At 41.0% G+C, this 20,781-nt stretch overlaps 1 protein-coding gene across 1 annotated transcript in view; it reads right to left on the bottom strand.

Annotated features, from left to right (window-relative positions):
* SOGA3 (SOGA family member 3) overlaps positions 1 to 18,350 on the bottom strand; it is a 64,056-nt gene extending 45,706 nt beyond the window's left edge. The window contains exons 1-3 of the mRNA XM_006878971.1: positions 17,265 to 18,350; positions 16,586 to 16,810; positions 14,543 to 14,701 (exon numbers count right to left, since the gene is read on the bottom strand). Coding sequence (XP_006879033.1) covers positions 14,543 to 14,701; positions 16,586 to 16,810; positions 17,265 to 18,350 — 1,470 coding nt within the window. The remainder of the gene's footprint in view (positions 1 to 14,542; positions 14,702 to 16,585; positions 16,811 to 17,264) is intronic.
* Between the last annotated feature and the right edge of the window lie 2,431 nt (positions 18,351 to 20,781).

Genomic DNA, 20,781 nt, shown 5'->3' with positions numbered 1-20,781 from the left:
GAGCTAGGAATTTGGAACATTTCTTCATGTGTTTCTTGGCCATCTGAATGTCTTCTTTGGTGAAGTGTCTGTTCATATCCTGTGCCCACTTTTCAACTGGATTATTTACCTTTATCTTGTTGTGGTGCTCAAGTATTTTATAAATTCTACATATAAGTGCCTTATCTGACATGTCATTACCAAATTCTTTTTCCCAGTCTGTGGCTTCCCTTTTTACCCTGTTGGAGAAGTTTTTGGATGTGCATAGGGATTTGATTCTTAGACAGTCCCATTCATCTATTTTATCTTCTCCTGGCTGTAGAGGCCTATTTCCCTTTATGCCTTTATTTTTCAACCCATTGAATAAGAATGACAGAACAATTATTGATGCCTTTGGGTTATAGTGTGGGAGAAGAGTACTGAATATCCCCTGGACTGTCAAAAGAACAAACAGGTATGTCTTGAAAACCATGCAGCTGTGGTGCTCCTTGGAGGCAAGGACGACTAAGCTTTGTGCTCACACTTTGGACATGTTGCTAAGAGCGGCTATTCCTCGAAAGGCGTGTCATGCTTGGAAGGGTGGAGGGTCAGGGAATGAAAAGAAGATTCCCAATGAGATGGATTGACATGCTGACTGCTGCAATGGGCTCAAGTATATCAGAGGTGGTGAGGGTGGCACAGGACAGAATAGTATTCAGATCTGTTGTTTATATAATCGCTAGGAGTTGTACTTAACTTGATGGCAGCTAACAACAATAAATACCCTTCAGATGATAGCGCCTACTGGATTGCCTCTTCTTCAAAGTCCCACCTTTCTCTGGCCCCATTAATATTATTTCTTCAGCTTGAGACATCACCTCCAGAGGTGACAATGGCTTACAAGGATTGTTAGCTTTCCTGTATTGCCTCATCAGCTTTCATTTATTTCCTCATTTTCCCCTACACCACCATAAATGATCCTCTTTGTTGAAGTATCTTCATTTGAATCATCTAGTGTAAGTTCTGTTTTCTATTGGGAACTTTAACACAGAAAAGGGGAGGGGGGGGATTCATCTAATCAGAGAGAAAGTAATTTGGTCTACAAAGTAACCAAAGTCAGATTGATCTCACATTTCTCTACTATAAAACAAATGCCAGAAACCAATGGAATTTTTAGAAAAACACTTTAGTATTTCTATTTAGGTATTCATATGTGAAGGCAAACAAATGGTATTTCCAAAACTGCAAGGGTTCATAAAATACAGCATTCACACACTATTCCTATGGGAGGAGGGAGAGCAGAAAGTGTTAACCAATAATTTCTAAGGCAAGTCTCACAAACCCAAGAAATACAGTGAAAACTGTTAAAAGTCCAGCACAAATGAGAAAGACCCTGAACAAGATGGATTGATACAGTGACTGTTAACAGTGGGGTCAGATGGTGATGTTGGCTCAGAATGGAGACACAGTCAGATGGCACATAATGACAACAATTACAATTGTTTAAACATAAAGGTTGTTTAAAAGAATAAAATTGCACATAACAGCAATATATATTCATTAAGTTGAAACTATATATTGTAACAATCGAAGCAGTATAATATTGGGTTTTAAACTAGGAAAGACCAGGAGCACAGAGGCCTGGTGGTAAAAATCTGTACTAAAATCCCACAGACATACAGTTCAAATCCACCAGATTCTCCGTGGGAGAAAGAGGGGCAATCTCATCCCATGTAATTTACTGGCCCTGAAAACCTGCTGGAGGGTCAGCTATACATTGATTCCAACTTGACAGCAAATAAGAACAATGAATACCAGGCAATGATGTTAGAGAGTAGACCAAGAGAACCAATTCTTAAGTCCTTGTTTCATTCTTAATTTTGATAAGAGCAAGAACTGAGGATCATCTCTGTATCAGGGAAAATCCCTCAAAGCCAACACTTGCAGAATTAAAAACAGCATCCCTGCCTCTCCCATCACTAAAAGCATAATTATTTTAAACTTAGTTGTATCTCAAAGTAAAACCAAATCTTCTAAATGCAGAAGGATGGAGGGTTGGTAAAGATTTAGGAAACTATTTTCTTTCCTGAGTAAGCCGGCAGAGAATGCAATCACACACCTCCATGTGAGCTGCTCATTATGCGCTTGGACACAATAATCAATTGAGCAGCCTGATTTTTCTACTATGATTCAAGGTTTTTAGACAACTTAATGGAATGGATGCTTATTTTGTTAAGGGCAAAAGACATAATGTAATTAATTTCATTAACCACTTACCACTAAGATTAATTGTATAGTCACTGAATTAGCTAGTACACAAATACAGAAGACCTTAAATTTTAAATTTTAAGTGTTTCTAAGTTGAATCAAGTTGAATATAAATAACTTCATTAAGTAAAATATATAAGTATAAAGTGGAAAATGTCAAGAATGAAGCTAATGGAATCTTCAAATGCCATCCTTAAAGGCCATTATCACCTGGATAAAGACCCGTTTAACTAACCCTGAAAGGTAGAGGTAGAATCAGAATGGCCATCAAACAAGTGATAACATTACCATTAAACTACTATCATAGCTGAAATCTTCAAGACACAGATCAATTTTCCACTTGGAAGATAGTCCCCAGTATATAGTAAAATTGTATATTTCTCTAAGACTAACACTAGTATTAGAAAACAAAGTAACTGAATAAATTCTAACTTGATGAGCTAAGTTTGGGACCTTAAATAGCAATTTTCTCTTCTCAATCACCTCTTCCTTTGCTCACACATATTTGCATAGCTGTGTGTATGCATGCCTGTGTCAGTGTGTGTGTGTTACAGACAGAGAGAGAGAATGAATATTCAATAGAAAAATGGTTTTTCCATTTAGAAAGCATACTATTTAGCTGTGGAATCGAGAAATTCAACAAAGCTATCTGAAATTTCTTTTAACTTGGTAACGACGGTAGGTGTGTCAGAGACAGTAAGATTGGCTCTGGATAGAGCAGGTTTCAGAGCTACTGTGCATAAGGTTGCTATGAGTCGTAGTTGACTCGATGATATGTAACAACAGTCTGAAGTAACTGTGCTTGAATACTTTCATTTAAAGAGCATCTCTATTCTTTCTGCTTATGATGCTCTTTAGGAAACATATTCATAGAGTAGCAAGGTACAGGAAAGACTTTTAAGCAGATATATAAGCATATCCAACTAGGTTAATGAATATGGATTCTGCAAATACTTTGGCATGAGGGATTTCATTGTTGATGTAAGTTGGATCTTGTCTGAAAGCACAGAATACTAGAAATATATTTATTTGTGTTTTATTGACTATGCAAAGGCATTGAATGTGGCACCTATGCACTATGGTGTTGGAGATGAGTACTGAATATTCCATGGACTGCCAAAAAAAACAGATACAATCTTGGGCAATGTGCAGCCAGTGTTCCTCAGAGGTAAGGATACATAGTTTGGGCATGCTGTTAGGAAGGGTTATTCCCTGGAATGGTATAACAAGCTTGGAAAGGTGGAAGGGTCAGAGAAAGAAAGGAAGACCTTCAACGAGATGGCTTGACATCATGACTGCACCAATGGGCTCACGTTTATCAGAGATGGTGAGGATGGCACAAGATAGGACAAGGTTCAGATCTGTTATTTACAGGGTGGTTATGAGTTGAACTTGACATAATAGCATTTAACAATAGCACAACAGTCTGTATGGAGTTGCACTGCTAACTCAAAAGCTGTGCCTCTCTGGTGGTTCGAACCCACCAAGAGTGCAATCTCCTCTCATGTGACTTACAGCCTGGGCAACTCAATGGAGGGTCACCTATGAGATGGATCTGATTCGAGTGCAACGAGGCAGGTCATTTTGGTGTCAGAAAGAACATGGAAGTAGCCATGGAGGGGTGGCCTGAGTTCCTCTATTGCAGCAGATACTGGGTGGGAACGCAGGCTGCATATTAGCAATACTAATTTATCTGCACATCAGAGGCTTCTTCTACAAAATGTAAATATTAGTAACATAATTATATATATACAGCAAAGCACAAGTACACAGACTAGTGTATAATTAGTACTCAGCACTAGGGGCTATCGAGCAATTGCAGCCCTTGGTAATTTTCCATTATCTTTCCAGCAAAATTAATTGCTGAATTGACTGTTCCAGCACCAAAGATATAACACAAATGAAATTGGACAATCTCTGGAAGTGACAGAACGGGCAGTCTCCTTTTATTCCCTAAGTCTGCTGCTTCTATTTTCACACAAAAGCCCTCAAAAATGACACTGCAGATATGATGTCCAGGATGGTAAGCGTTGTTCTCTCAAACCATTTCCTGAGAAGCCTGTGTAATTTTGTTTTAGAAAAGACTTGTTGCTTCTGGGGAAATTTGGGTTATGAAAGATCATAGGGGAGGAATAGAAGCTTCTTTTGTTAAGTGCTGATGAGTCAGTGATGACTCAAAGCAACCCTATGAACAATAGATCCGAGCCCTGCCTGCCCTATCCTGTGCCATCTTCATTATCTCTGACATAGTTGATCCCATCATCACAGTCACTGCGTCAGTCTATCTTGCTAAGGATCTTCCCTTCCTTTGCTGACCTTCTACCTTACCAAGCCTGGTGTCCTTTTCCAATGACTGGCCCCTCTTAACAACATGCCCCAAGTCTATGAGGCAAAGTTTTACTGTCCTTGCCTCCAAGGAGCATCTCGGACGTACCTTTTTCTAAGATGTATTGGTTTGTCCTTTTTTTCCATTCAGAGAATATTCAGCTCTCTGCTCCAACATCACAAGTCAAAGATAATGATTCTTCTAGAAAGTGGGAAATCTCAACAGACTTCTAATTTCGAAAGAGAGCTGGTGCACCAAACACCATTAGAATGAGTTCTAATTCTGAGTCAAATTTTGTTTTACTGCCCTCTCCAGAACAGCCTCTAAAACATTCATCCAAAATTAGTTTCTGCTTATCAGTTTTGTTCCGGATTCTCTTTTGGATGGTGTAAACACAATGATAAATAAAGAAAGACTTACTTAGTCCTTATAATCAGGGAGTCGACGATCTGATAAGGAAAAACGTCACACAAATGAAGTATGAAATGATAGCTTTTAATGATATTAAGTAGAATATAGTCTAATTATGAGCTCTGGAGACATATGTATTGTGTTTTGAGCTGATAACTAAAAAATTAGCATTAGGAATCTATCAGCTCTTCTGCAGGAGAAAGGCGGGCAGCATCCCCCTGTAAAAATTTACAGCGTTGGCTGGGTTAAGAAACAGAGAAGATGCGGTGTGAAAATGTTTATGAACTTTGCAAGTAAACCAGTATTAAAAAGAAATAAACTAAAAAAAAAAAGAATGAACGAGGGGTGGATAGGGAGGAAAATGTGCAATAATGAATGAATGAAAATCCAAAACTTTCATTAAAATCACAATAAAAAATATATAAAAGAATTACAGCCTTGGAAACAACTAAATTGATAGCCAAAGGTACAGTCTAACTGACTACACACCAGGAGCTGAGTGCTGTAAGTTCAGTGACTAAAACAGGTAAGCTTCCTATTCTCAGGAGATTTACAGTCTGGCTGCTTTTGTGAGGACTTTACGAGAAAACATTTATCAAAGTATTTGGCACAAATTAGCACAAGTGTAGTTACTGTCAAATTACGATATATATAATTCTTTGCTTTTTCTTAAATTACACTTGGTCAATATTTGGTTTTTTAACTCTTGTTTTGAGGTTTTTTATAATTTTATTGTGAGCCATTAAAAACTTCATTAAGGAAAGGGGGATACAGAACTCAGAGATGAACAATTCTCCAAACCTACACAGCTAATATATTTCAATAGGGATTTTTATATATAAGTAAGCTGTTTTATACCCAGGGAATGCTGGTGGCCTAGTAGAAAGAAGCTGTGCTGCAATCCTGAAGGCCTGTGGTTCGAGGCCTCCAGTTGCTCAATGGGAAAAGGATGGGCAATCTCCCGTCCTGCGATTACCTGCCCTTGAAACTCACCAGAGAGGTCACCTATGGGTCAGTTCCGACTCTATGGTATACAACAACAAACAAGCTATTCATGTCTCAGGGGAAGATCACTTAGAATTTAACCTATAACCCTGCTGTTGCTAAGTGTTGGAAAAACAACTAGAACTCACAGAGAACAATAGATACAAACACTGCTGTATCCTGCACCAACCTCATGATCACTGTCATGCTTAATCCCATTGTAGTCCTCACTGTGTCAATCTTTCCCCTTGAGGGTCTTCCTCTCTTTTGTTGACCCTCTATCTGTGCTAGCATGTAGTCTCTCTCCAAAGATGGGTTCCTTCTGAAAATATGCCTAAGGCAAGCGAGACAAAGTTTCACCATTCTTGCCTTTAAGAAGTATTGCACTGATTATACTTCCTTCAATATAGATTTGTTTATTCTGATAGTCCATGGTATATTCAATATTCTTCACCAAACTCATAACACAAAAACACTGATTTTTCTTTGGTCTTCCTTATTCATCATCCCACCGTCAGATTTAAAAAACCCTAGAAACATGTTAAACTGACCTCTAAGCTGTGTACAGGGTTTGGAGACATAACCAAATTGGTTATGAACATTAAAATATTTAATTATTGATACTAACTTTAACTCATTGTTGAAGCCAGAACCAACTCATAGCTGACCCTCCACTGGATTCCCAAGGTTGTGAACTACACAGATGGAAACTGTCCATGTTTTCCTCAAGGAACTGGTGGATTCAAATACCCAGAGAGGTGTAACTTTTTTGTTAGCAGTGCAACTAACTCCCTATAGACCATACCATCAGCCCTCCTGAGAACTACAAGGGTATTCAACTAGAAATGTTTAATGAAGGGAAACCCACTATTGTACTGTACTTTGAATAAAGCACTTAAAGCTTCAAGAATATAAAGAAGTATTAAAGTCAATGTCTAATATAGGAAGGAAGTGGAAAAGGTGTGACATTATTGTAACTGACACAATGACTGCAATAAAGGGCTGGAACATAGCAGAGACTAGAAAGATGGTCCAGGTCAGAGAAAGGTTTCCATCTGTTGTTTACTAGGAGTCACCCTTGATTCTGTAGTACCTAAAAACTGCTGTTGTTGTTGTTATGTGCTGTCAGGTCAATGATGACAAATAGCGATCCTATAAACGGTAACTCCAAATCTTGCCTATCCTAACTGTAACTGATGCTTTAAAACACAAGGTCTATGAGTGGTTGAATTGATTTGTAAACCTTCACTCAAATCACAATAAAAATGAAAAACAACAAAATAAACAAGAATAAAAAAGTCCATAATGTCAGCCACTTGAGGAAATTGTTGTTGTTGTTATGTGCTGTCGAGTTGTTTGCGACTCATAGAGACCCTATGTACAACAGCCCTAAACCCTGCTCTATTCTGTGCCAATCGCATTGCTTCTGATACACCCATCCCAATTACCTCAGTCACTGAATCAATCCACCTCATAAAGGGTCTTCCCGTCCTGCACTGTCCCTCCACCCTACCAAGCATGATGTCCCTCTCTAAAGACCTGTCTCTCCTTACAACATGTCAGACGAAGCCTCAGAATCCTTGCCTCCAAGGAGTAGCCTGGTTTAACCCTCTCCAGGATGTATCTGTTTGTTTTCTTGGCAGTCTATGGAACATTCAATACTCTTCTCCAGCACCACAACTTAAAGGCATCAATTCTCCTTCTATCCTCCCTAGTCATTGTCCAACTCTCTGATGCATAACAAGTGACTGCAAAGACCATGGCCTGTATCAGGTGCACCTTAGTCTCCAGACAGACACCGTTGCTCTTGAGTATTTTAGAGAGGTCACTAATAGCAGCCTTTCCCATCTCAATACGTTTTTTTATTTCCTGGCTGCTGATGCCAAGAGTGTCGACCATGGAGCTGAGCAAACTGAAGCTGTGAACAATCTCAATCTCTTCACCATCCATCCTGATACTACCAATTGGTCCAGTTGTGAGAGTCTTTGTCTTCTTGACATTGAGCCTCAGTCCATACTGAAGGCTGCAGTCCTTGACCCTCTGCAGCAAGTGCATGAGGTTCTCCTCAGTTTCGGCAAGCAGGGTTGTGTCATCTGCATAACAGATTGTTAACAGATCTTCCACCAATCCTGATGCCACACTTCTCCTTATAGAGCCCAGCCTCCCAGGTAATCTGCTCTGCATACAGGTTGAAAAGGTATGGAGATAGGACACATCCCTGGCGCACACCCTTCCCAATTTTGAGGAAATAGGATCTGATAAATTATGGCATCAGAAAGTGAGGTGTGTAACGTTAAAAGGTATTTTTATGCAAATTACCAGAAATTAAAAAAATACTTTTATTCATAATAAAAGTTCAATGTGTTGTGTTGCATATTTTGGCTGTTCTTTTTTGGTTTGTTTTTTTTTTTTAAAGTCTCCCAGTGGAGGTCAGATATACTCATCTGTGTGTTATGGTGTCTCTGGTGAGGGGATGTCATCTGGGGATAAGGAAAGAGCCACTGATCTCAGATTTTGTTTTAAGAATCACTTCAGAGTACAAGCAACTACATATGCCATTTAATGGGGGGGGGAGGGATCTGATAATGTTTCTAATTCAGAAGTAAATATAAGTTTAAAAATCCATTCATGTTATTTTGTTGTTATGTGCCATCGAGTTGTTTGTGACTCATAGCGACCCTATATACAAGAGCCTTCAAGCCTTCTCTATCCTGTGCCAACTTCACTGTCTGACACATCTACTCCCATTACCCCAGTCACTGAATCGATCCATCTCATCAAGGGTCTTCCTCTCTTGTGCTGTCCCTCCACCCTCTCAAACATGTTGTCCCTCTCCAAGGGCTGATCCCTCCTTGCAACATGCCCACAGTATGTCAGACAAAGCTTCAGAATCCTTGACTCCAAGGAGCAGCCCGGCTTCACCTCCTCCAGGACAAGCCTGTTTGTTCTAGCAGTCCATGCTATACTCAACACTCTTCTCCAACACCACATCTCAAAGGTATCAATTCTCTTTCTATCATCCCTAGTCACTGTCCAGCTCTCTGATGCATAGCATGCAATTGAGAAGATTATGGCCTGGATCAGGCACACCTTTGTCTCCAGCCTGACGTCATTGCTCTTCAGTACTCTGGAGAGGTCCCTGACAGCTGACTTTTCCAATGTAATTTGGCTTTTGATTTCCTGGCCGCTGGTACCAAGAGTGTTGATTATGGAGTCAAGCAAACTAAAACTGTTAACAATTTCAATCTCTTCACCACCCATAATGATGCTGCCAATTGGCCCAGTGGTGAGAATCTTTGTTTTCTTGATGTTGAGCTTCAATTCATATTGAAGGCTGCAGTCCTTGACCTTCTGCAACAAGTGCTTCAGGTCCTCCTCAATTTCAGCAAGCAGGGTTCTGTCACCTACATAATGCAGGTTGTTGATGAAGATAACTTTGTTGTGCTTACCTGGCATACTCCTCCTCGCTTTCATGCCTTTATTATTCTTGCTTATGATACTCAGTACATTTCTAGCTCTAAGAAGATAAGACTAAAGTAACAGAGTTGCTAAAATATGACATTCAATCTCTTGCACTTGCAGAATCTCTAAGTTTCTTTAGATCCAAACCTAACTCTCCACAGGGCCACCTTCACTTAGGAAACTCTATTCTCTTTTTTGGTCAACTTTTAAAAATGGATTTCTAGCTCATGACCCTTTGTTGTTGTTTACTGTGAAATTGGAACTAACCTGCAGCTGACTTATCAACAGGCTTTCAGAGGCAGTAAATCGCAGTTGGTGGATTCCAACCACGTAGCTTTGTGACCGTTAAGCCACCAAAGCTCCCTGATGGCCCTTTATCTTAAAAGTCAAACCCTTTTCCTCTATGGTAAAATTTTGTCTCCTTCTCATAATGGCACCTGTGAATACAATAATGACTCATTCCCACGATTCTAGATAATCTTCCTATTTCAAAATCCTTAATCACACATGCAAATTTTTTCCCATATGGTCAAAATAAGAAACAAAATACTCCCAGAAATCACATAGAAACAAAACATGTTAGTCCAGAAAGTAGAGGTAGAACTTATAGTACAAGCAAGGGATCCTTTATCTATTCCGCTGTGTTCCAACATGTTGTCTTATTGGCTGGTATTTTTGTGGCTGATGGGAGCATGTAGAAAACAAATATCTGAATTTTTTTCAAATATATAAAGTAACAGTTTTATTGGATGTATTTTAAAGTATTCATTGTAATTTCACTTTAAAATACTAATGGCCAATGTTCCATTTTCAAATTACAAATAGAACCAGAGAAAGAATTAAAATGACAAAGAAGTCACTTATTAAAATTAACTTTTAAGCTGCTCCTTCACTAATTATCATTTAATGTATCTTTGTTACTTTCTATAACATAGATAAACAAACCCTCTCAAAATTAAGTGTAGTTATGATGAGTTACTTATTTTGTATAAGATGACAATGAGATAACTGTAAATATACTGGGTAAGACAATTATTATAGAACGTGTGTAAGGATCCAAGGGGGGGTGGGGAGCAGAGGGATTGGAAATGAGGGGTGGTTAATCAGGGTCTCACAATTTGATGGGTAGAGGGAGAGGTGGGTAAAGGAAATGGGAAAGATATGGTGTGAAAACAATGTATACAAACTTTGTAACTAAAGTACTACAAAATTAAAATCTTATTGAAATAAAATATTAGACAGGGTAAGCATTTATTTATTAAAATGTTCTATCTGAAAGGAGAATGTGCCTATATAGATATACTTGAAATGCATTCTTTAAAAAAACTACGGATATTACTTGTGCAAATTTATAGTACTAATTATTTTTGTGTTCTAGGCTGAAAGTACATTATAATAAAAGGGTATGTTGTTGTTGTTATATGCCACTGAGTCATTTGCAACTCATAGCGACTCTGTGTACAAGAGCCCGAAACACCGTTCTATCCTGTGCCAACCTTGCTGTCTCAAACACATTCATTCCCACCACTCCACTCATAGAATCAGTCCATCTCATCAAGGGTCTTCCTCTCCTGTGCCATCCCTCAACTCTCCGAAACATGATGTCCCTCTCCAAGGACCAGTAACATGCCCAAAGTATGTCAGACAAAGCTTCAGAATCCTTGACTCCAGTGAATATTCTGGCTTCACCCTCTCCAGGACAAACCTGTTTGTTCTCCCAACAGTCCATGGTATATTCAACACTCTTCTCCAGCACCACAACTCAAAGGCATCAATTCTCTTTCTATCATCCCTATTCACTGTCCAACTCTCTGATGCATAGCACGTAATAGCAAAGGCTATAGCCTGGATCAGGAGCACCTTAGTCTCTAGCCTGACGTCGTTGCACTTCAGTACTCTTGGGAGGTCCTTCACAGCTGACTTTCCCAACGCAATTCTTCTCTTGATTTCCTGCTGCTGGCACCAAGAGTGTTGATTGTGGAGCCAAGTAAACTGTTAACTATCTCAATCTCTTCACCATCCATACTGATGCTGCCAATTGACCCAGTGGTGAGAATCTTTGTTTTCTTGACAGAAAATAAAAATGAAAGTTGCAAGGTAGCACAATTGCAATAGTTTATTTAAGAATGGGAAAAGTTAAGAAAAATTGATTTCCTTTAAGACTGTGTTAGGTGATGTGATGTTGACTTAAAAGTTAGTATTAGCCTCCTCTGGTCTCCAGATACCTTAACAGGAAACACATGGTCTTGCAAATCATGAACAACTGTGTGAGTAGGATAAAAGAGAGAGTGCTTCCTACACTGAGTAGCACGATTTGAGAGACTGGAATAAGACCTTTGGGAGAGCCAGATCATGGTAAGAGCAGTATCCTAGAAGTGATGGTGGTGGAGGGACTGTGGCATTGCTGTGGAGAGATGGTGGCAAGGTGTAACTAGAGGAGCCCTGAGGTAAAGGTCGTAGCTAAAAGGTTTTGTTATTCTTGCTGGATGATGGAAGAAAAAGCTGACTGCTGAACTGAAATGAGAGCCTAGACCAATTGAGGAATTATGCTGCTGGGCTAAAACCTAGAGTTGCACTGGCTGAAATTCTTTACCCACTGCACTCTCCAAATTACTTCCCTAAGTAACCCCACTCTCAGTACCACAGTCTGTGAGTCAATAATAAAGAAACAAACCTCTGGCTGCTGGTGTGACTCTAGAGGCACCCTGGGGCTGGGCTATGGGCTTTTTAGCTGCTTTCTCCTCTAGGGGAGTGAGGGGCTATGCTATTCTCACTCCTTCTGGCCCTTTCAGAGAGATGTTCACAGCCCTGTTCCTCCATGTCCCACTTTTTGCTCTTTTGACAAGAAAGGAATGAGGAACACAAAGAGTATAGTTTCTAAAGATAGAAAGATCTAATAAATAGCTCTTCTTATCATCATACTCAATTATTTTTTTCTTTTCCATCTTCAAATTTCCTCTAGCGCTGATTTATTTGCTCAAATGTATATCATTAATGCTTCTAAAAGTGCCACACCTTAAAATTAATATGAAAAGATTTCTTTATTCTGAAGCACATGGCTTTCAGAGCTCTGAAAAATCAACAGTAGAACATCATAAAAGGATACAACATCCTTCACAGAGTGTATACTCTATCAAGGATCTTCTTAGATCCTTATGTAATCTATTTTCACTTTAACCTGTCACTTACTCAAAAAGCTACTTGTTATTTCCATGTAATAATAACTTCTACAATAACCTATATCTCTGTGACACTGCAAGAAAGATTATTATTTGCCCCATGTTACGTAAAGGTAAAGGGATTTTCCTTAGCAAATAGGAATCAATGTTTTATAATCTATGAGAAAATATCATTAAGATTTTTAATAGAATATACCAAGTCTTTCTTGTTTGCAACTGGCAGAATGCCAGCTGTGTCAATACTAGCAATTAGTTGCAGTAGATGTAACTAATTACCTTCAATATGCCTCTGCTCACCTGAGTCCCAGGTGCTCACTCCATAGTCTTTAAGAGGAGAAGGTAAGTAGATGGATGTGAGAAGGTATATAGAACCCTCTGTAGTCACCAGCTAAGAGAATAATTGATCAATACCCTTGAAGTCAGCAACATCCTTAATAAACCAATTTTAAATTCTAGCAGATGGTCTATTGGTCCCCGTGGTGCTATTCGATGTCTCTATGACTTCACATAATGAACTAAAATCTGGTAATTGGAGTGTTGCTTCTCCTAAATATTCTATTTAACAATTTTATTCCATAATTTATGGTGTTATATCTTCATAAAGAAAAACATGGCCTAGTTCTAGTCTCTGCACTAGTGGAAGGTGACAAATGGCTGATATTTTGTTGTTGGCATTCATCAAGGACCCGAACATATTTTTACTTTATAACCAAGATATTAAGAGGACTCACTAAGGCTTCTAAGAGTCACACAGGATAAGGCAAGAATCAAGTTCACAGTCTCTGCCTCAAAACTAGCCAGTTACTATTGTAATTCTATTTATCTTCATTGAGGATAAAAAGGTACTTAGCAAAAGAAAATTTAAAGGACACAATCCTGAATTTAAAATTTTTAAACTCCTTTTCTTATTTCTGATACTTTTCTGAATTCTATGAAAGTTAACTTAAAATAGATGGAGCAGTCCCCCCAATATTTTTCACTTTTCCTTTATTACATTTAAAATCTCTGTGGAATCTATCCTTTCTCCCATCCTCTCTATTACTGTTTCTTTCCCACTACCACTCATGATAAATGTATATTAGAACTCATCTTCCTAAGAAAAGTTTACTTTAAAAGTTTGTTGTTTGCATATGTACTTTTCAAATTTTTATACTTCCACTGCTGTACACTCCAATGAAGAACAGTAACTCCAAGGAGAAGATGAATGTCCTCTTTGCCATTAACAAATAAGAAAAGGTTATTTTAATTCAAATTAAGTTGATATTTATTAAAATGCTAATTATTTATCCACAAATCCTTTGTTTATTATTTATTTCCTTTGGTCTTGATTCTGATTTTTGCTGGTGGAAAGCTTGAAATATTTGATGTAGAAGAAAACTCTGAAGAATACGACTACAATAATCTGGTTAAAGCAATTAAATAGATGAACGCAAAGAAATCCTTTAAACAGAGCAATGCTATCCAATGTGAGTTACTACAAAATATCTTAAGGGTTAGTCATTAGTGATATAAGCATTTGACCATTTGAGAGACTAGTTAAGGTAGGAATCCAGCAACAAATGAATTAGATTAGCCTTTCATCCTAAGTCTGTGACAGGGCTAACTCTTCCCCTGAACTAACTCAAGGCTTATCTCTTTATACCCTTAACACTCTTTGTGTTTTCTGTGGCTGTGTCATTTATTTAATTAACAAAAAATTAAAATAACACATGACTAAAAATCAGTTACAACTTATCTACATAGCCCATAGAAAAAAAGAGTTAACAAACACAGATCAAGTGGACCATCTTTACTATTCCTTTTCAGTTTGAAACTATGTGTTCATTATTCTATTTGGTAAGGAAAAAAAATTGTCACATAGTCATGAAAAAAAAAAGGATTTATTTCAATAATCATATTACCTCACGGGTATTGCAAAAATACATAGCATGCCATATGATAGATGAATACTAACCTCTTTCATTTTTTCCAGTTCATTCTGTAATGCTTGCTTTGCAATCTCAACTTCTATAAGTTGTTGCCTCAGTTTCTCATTTTCATCTTCTGTTGTTGTTCTCTTTTCTTCCACATTTTCCAGTTCATGGTGGAGTCTCACAGATACATCCTTTGCAACCTAAATGAAAATGTTTGTAACAATAAAATATAGTAAGTGACAATATAGTAAGCAAACCAAAATAGAAGGCTTTAAGAGCTAATAGTTACTTAGTTCTTGCCATATGCCAGGCAGCAGTCTTTGCATTAATGAATATATATATATAAAATCCTCAAAATAATTCCATCAGTACTACATTCCTTCTTATTTTATGGGTGATAAAACTTAAACCTTGGAGATATAAAGCAACCTGCTCAAGCTAACAAGTGGCTCTAGACTTTAATCTCTATACTAAACCATAATTATAAATGTTCTATTATGCTTTATCATTCCAAAACAACCCTACAGGAAGGATACTTCCATTATTACATCTTGACCATAGATTGGGTTTTATCACGTATGCAGAATTTTACTCACCCTTTCTAATTCCAATACAACCTTATAAAAGGAACATTTCCATTGTTACCAATTCTAATGAGCGAAAAATAAGAGCTTTCTAGTCCAAATTGGTGGACTTGAATTTCTATTTTATAAATTGAATTCTAGGTTCTTAACTTTAGGAAAAATCTTAATCTTGGGCTTTTTTCTTTTTTAAATGACAATGTGCCCTTTTGTTTCATGTTTTATGCTTATCTTTGGAAGTTTCAGAATCTGGTAAAGAAGTGAAACTGTCTAATAGTGTGAAAGGTCCAGGACTAACTTGTTAAATTGCTAAATCTGGCCTCCTGTATGGTTGTTCTAAATTCTGTAGAAGAGCCAGTGTCTTCATCTGCAAATTATGTTAATAATATCTTATTGTGTCACTGAGTAGAATAACTCATAGTGTGTCATTAACAACTCATAGTCCAGTGGGTTTTGAGAGGCAGTAAATTGCACAGGAGGAGATTGTTGATCCATCTCCCATGGAGCAGACTGTGGATTTGAACCAAACTGCTTGTCTTTGGGATTGCAGCACGCAGGCTCTTCACCAAGCCACCAGAGCTCTTTAATCGCTACCTTAAAGAAATTCTCTAATCTATAACTGAAATAAATTTTTTATTCATGTGAACTAAATGAAACTATAACATACTAATAATGCATTTCATCATGCTTGCTGTAGGAAAATATAAATAAATCATTCAATGGTTTTTATATATTTTTCCCCTCCATAGCTTTCTTTAAAGCCAAGTAGACAATAATTATGTTTGGTTTTCATGTTCTGATGTGGTTAATACAATTAAAATTGCATTATTCAATAACTTAATCGGTTGTTTACGGCAACAAATATAATATCTAGTTTGCCTTGGGAATGAATCAGCTTGTGGTCAAACTGAAACAGATCACATTGGAGAAAAAAACCCAAGACACCTGCATTCCAGGGTTAAGGTTTCTCCATTAGGGAAGTTTCTAAAGAAGTATTCCATTTAAAAAAAAAAAAATGAGGGTCTTTGATTTATGGCAATCTCCCAGCTTTTAAATAAAGAAAGGGATCTGGGAAAAGGGGAATTGGGGAGTCACTTGAGAGAAATCCTAATTCTGCTATTTGTTCTGTTGCTATTCTGGGTCCTAGAATCATTGAGAAACCTTCAACACGCTGCCCTTGAGTACTTGAATCTCCTTGGAAAACTGGTGAGGGTGACTAGGTCAAGGCCAATGCCTGCCTAGCCTTTGTTTCTGTCTCGGGAGGTGACGCCCTCCTCCCACCAGCTCTGGATCTCCAAGCTAGGCTCTCTTTGCCTCAAGGCCTCCACATACAGGGCTGCTCAAACCCACCTGTCTGTGCTGCCCCTTCGGGGGAGTCTGGCATTTCACAGCACAGAGAAACTGCAGGTCCCACTACAGGCCCTTCAATACTATGACATCTTGACCAGGTTCCCCACCCACCGCCCTGCTTCCCACCCTTGAACCCCGAGCCCCCGCGCAGACCTTGAGGTCCTGCTCCAGGCTGCGCAGCAACTCCCCATCGATTTCGCCGGTCTGCGCGTAGCGGAGCCTCTTGCGCTCGGCTTTGCGGAGGCGGTACTGCAGGATCCGGCAGTTTTTGTTGGCTCTCTCCAACTCGTGGCGCATTTCCTGCAGCTGACAGGCATCCTCCTCGAAGAAAGTGTCCCTCATCTCATCCATTTCGGTCCTCAGCTCATCGATCTCGTTCTGAGGCGGTGACAGGCCTTGGATCAAAATCAGCTTCGTCCCCAAGTCCCTCCGACACACTGGACACACCCCATCCCAGCTCCAAATTTTCAGCCTCACTCCCCTCCTCTCCAAGAGACAGACATGGCAAGGAGCTGAGTGAAGGAGATGAAAACTGGGAAAAGAGGCCTGCTTTAGGCCTGCTCTCGCTCTCACGCTAGCTTCTTCCATGAAAATGTGGGCAAAACCATGATATCGAGAGGGAAGGCCTCGATTTGGTATTCAGTTAAAATCGAACGCTACTGACCAGATTCTGAGCCCTGGAAAAGGCCTTGGAAGCTCCCTTCCTTCTTGCCTGCTCCCCTTCCTCATTAAAGCTCTGCAACAGTTTAGCCAGGGCGTCCACCGCGGACACGCCCTGCTCCCCAAGGCCCACGCCTCCCTTCCCCCACCCGGCTCCCTTCACCTTCCTCACCTTGAGAGTCTCGTTCTCCTCCCGAAGCTTCTCCATCTCCTCCTGCATGTCTTCTTGCTCCTGCAGCTGCTGCGGGTGCGGCTGCGATGAAGGGGGCGCCGCTGCCTGCATGCTCCCGCCGCTGGCGCTGCCCTCCGCACTCTGCTGGGGGCCCTCGGCCGCCGCCGCCATTGGAGAGGCGGACGGCACGGCCAGAGGCTCGCAAACGACAGTGGCGCCGGTGACCGGCGAGCCGCGGCTGTGACTGCCGCCGCCGCCGTTCTTAGTGTGCATCTGAGCCGCGGCGGCCGCCGCCGCCGCCCGCTCCTTCTTCAGGTGAAACTGGATGAGCTCAGACTGCAGACATCCTTCCTTCCAGTAGCTCGCTCCGCCGCTGCTGGCGCCCCCTGCGACGTTGCCGCCGAGGTTTCTGCCGCTGGGACCCGGGGCTTTGGCCGCAGAAGAGGAGGACGGGGAAGGGGAGGCCTCCTCCCCGGCGCTGCCGCCCCTCTGCGCAGCGCGCACGCCTTTCCCTCGCCAGCCCCTGGGCGGCGGCGGCGCGCCCCCCTCCCTTTCTCCCGGGCCTCCGCCGGCTCCTCCCCCTCCTCCTCCTTCCCGGGCCGGAGGGGGTTCCCCGAGTTTAGAAGGCACTGATTCTAGCTCGCGGGGCGACTCTTCCGGCTGACCTGGCCTCCTGCCGCCCACAGCGGCCAGGGGCGCGGCGGGTAGAGCTTCAGCACCAGCCGCAGGTTGGACAGCTCCGGATCCGGCGCCTTTGGGCGCCTGAGTCGCCGCCTTCTCAGCCCCGCCTCCGCCTGCCCGCGTGCTGGTCGTAGGCGCAGCTCGGCTCCCGGTCTTGTTGCTTTGCTGCTGCTGCTGCTGCTGCAGCTGCAGTTGTTGCTGCCGGACAGAATTGAGTTTCGTGCCTGCCCCCACCGGGGACCGGATGGCCGTGCCGGTCTGCCGGGACGAACTGTCCCTCGGCCTGGCGGGGGACTGCGCCCGCTGCTGCTTTCTGCTACTGCCCTCCGGGTGCAGGCGGGCCTCCGTGGCAGCGGCGGCGCCCGAAGGGGCAGGCGTAGCGCCCCCGGTCGGTGGCTGACTCATGGTCGTGTAGGAAGCCTTTGGAATGGTCCATTACCAGGTCATCTTCCCTCCTCGTGCCTACAGACCTTCGTTTCTAAGCTGGCACAGAGACAAAAGAGAGGAAGTACATGGCATGTCTGCATTGTTAGTTAATAGAGCAGAGGATGATTTTGCTGTACAAGAGAAGCCCTGGGAAAGGATAAGATTTCAAAACGCCTTAGAGCAGCTTTGCTCTTGAGAGAAAAAGCCTTGCCTCTAGGAATAGAATGAAGAGCTGTCATTTCTCATTTTACCCGGAGAGGCGCTGTCTCCATCTCACACCTTCTCAGTAAAATGACAAATCTGAATGAAAGCTGCTGAACCCAAAATACTCTCTCAGTACTAGGTTGTGGAAAGAGTGAGATAAAAATCAGCAAGGAATTTATGAAAAGAAGTGAAAGAAGCTTTCAAAAGGAAAAAGGGATGCCACCTGATGGGTTTATCAGATGGGTTGGTTTTGGGGGTTTTTTGTTTGTTTTTTCTACTTTGGTTCTCTTCAGCATCCAAGGTGCATATAAAGGCCAATAAAATGGAGAAAGCTTTAATAGTACTCCCAAGTGTCAATGAGAGAAAAATGGTTATGGTTCAGGTTCCTATAGAAAAATTTTCTATGGCTTAAAGAGGCACTTTTCTCACAGCTCCAAGTATCTAATGCTACCTTTTGTTAAGTACTTTTCTTTAAACTAGAATTTAATCAAAATATCAACTGTGAACGACTGTAATGAAAGCAACCTCAGATTTAAGAAAATAATGCCATTAAGAATCACCTGTATTAGTCACAGCCATAAAGGGATTATTTTTTAAGATTTGGTAAATAAATTTTTTTAAAATACTCACAGAAAAGTTAATAGTCTGCTGTTTCTAATGCTACAGAGGATGGTTTCTTTCTGTATTTAGTGAATGTCATAGTGGCTATGGATCTGATAGATACTTAAATATCTTCATTCATAAGCGTCCTCTTTTGAAGTGTTTTTGATATAGGCTCTGTGGTATTTCTAAAATAACTATTTCCTCATATAGCCTACAACATAGAATAAGACTACACCCAGAAGGTTGATGCATCCTCCTTCCTATCAGGAAGGTAAATCTCCATTGTATCTTCTTTCAAGATAAATGCATCACAAACCCATGGTTTATTTACTCAGGAAAACAGCTAGGCATTTCCTCATGGTTTCTACTCTCCAATGTTCTAGCCACTTACCCAAATAGAAACTTTTCCCTTTAAAATATTCTTTTTTTTCTCTAAGGAACTGGGAGAGAAAATAGCATGACTAGGCAGAATGATCTGTTTTTAAAAAATTATGTCCAGAGAGGAAATGTCTACCGTTCACTTTACCCGCATTATTCATGTTAACATCTTTTTTAAGTATCATAACTTAGTCAGCATGCAGTAAATTCTCACTTTATAAATAAATATTGTCAAAGGGCACCCTCCTACCTCTCATTCTCTCTTCTTGACCTCCTTCCAACTCACTTTGGAAAAGAAAGGAGAGAACAAAGAAGACGCTAAGAAAACAAAGGGGAGAAAAGTTAGGACACATAGCCCTGTGAACGCCAAGCCAAGATCCTAATGAACTCCACCAAGCAGAGCTACCCAGACAAGGTATAATATCATGCAGCCTTATTTTTATTTCTAATTAGGCAGAATCACCTTGGAGCTGGGATACAGGAAGCACAAATCCCCAAGCACCTTTTACCCAGGAGAAAGTTCACATAGTTGAATCTCATCTCCACCATCAAAGAAGGTACCTGGCAGCTGTCATGTGGTCTTTACAAAGTGACAAGATCCTCTGTCTCTTCCCCCGGGAGCATCACCTCCTGCAACCCCATTCGGGTCCAAATCAGCACTCTAAAACTCAGCTTTTATATGCTCCTTGAACCCATCCCCTCTTTCAGCCTCATCCCTGTAGAAATCCAGAATTGCTCACTTCTCTGCAGAAGAGATGTTTAGAAGTTGAGACAAATGAGCGCTTTCCTTTTGATCTTCTGAGGACCTCAGGATTTGTTTTTTCCAGAAATCAGGAAAAGTTCAACCTCGTCTTAGCTGCAACTTTGTGGCAGAGCACGACTTTGGGGCAGCTCACCCGACGTCTATACACAACGGGATTTCTCCAGACAAAGGCGCTTAGAACAGCTTGCAGAGATTCCCAGCGCGCGCGCGTTGCTTCCCGGCGATCGGATCCACTGCTGGGCTGTGTTTGCAGCTCTGAGTGGGTAAACCCGCGGGGTACCAAGCTGTGCCAGACTCTCCCCAGGAAGTGCAGTGATATTCATGAGCTGACCTCACCAGCCTGGGCAGTGGAGGGGCGGGACATCAAGGGAGGACCCTGGAGAAGTAACCAAAGAGATTACTTTGAAGAGAGAAGAGGGAGGGGGCGGGCAAGAAGACAAAAAGGCCAGAGCCACGCCCAAG

This window comes from Elephantulus edwardii, unplaced genomic scaffold (genome assembly GCF_000299155.1).
Source record: "Elephantulus edwardii isolate Elephantulus edwardi_28Jun2011 unplaced genomic scaffold, EleEdw1.0 scaffold00002, whole genome shotgun sequence".
Classification (NCBI taxonomy): Eukaryota; Metazoa; Chordata; class Mammalia; order Macroscelidea; family Macroscelididae; genus Elephantulus; species Elephantulus edwardii.
Note: the sequence above shows the minus strand (reverse complement) of the source record. Positions and strands in the feature narration are given on the sequence as shown.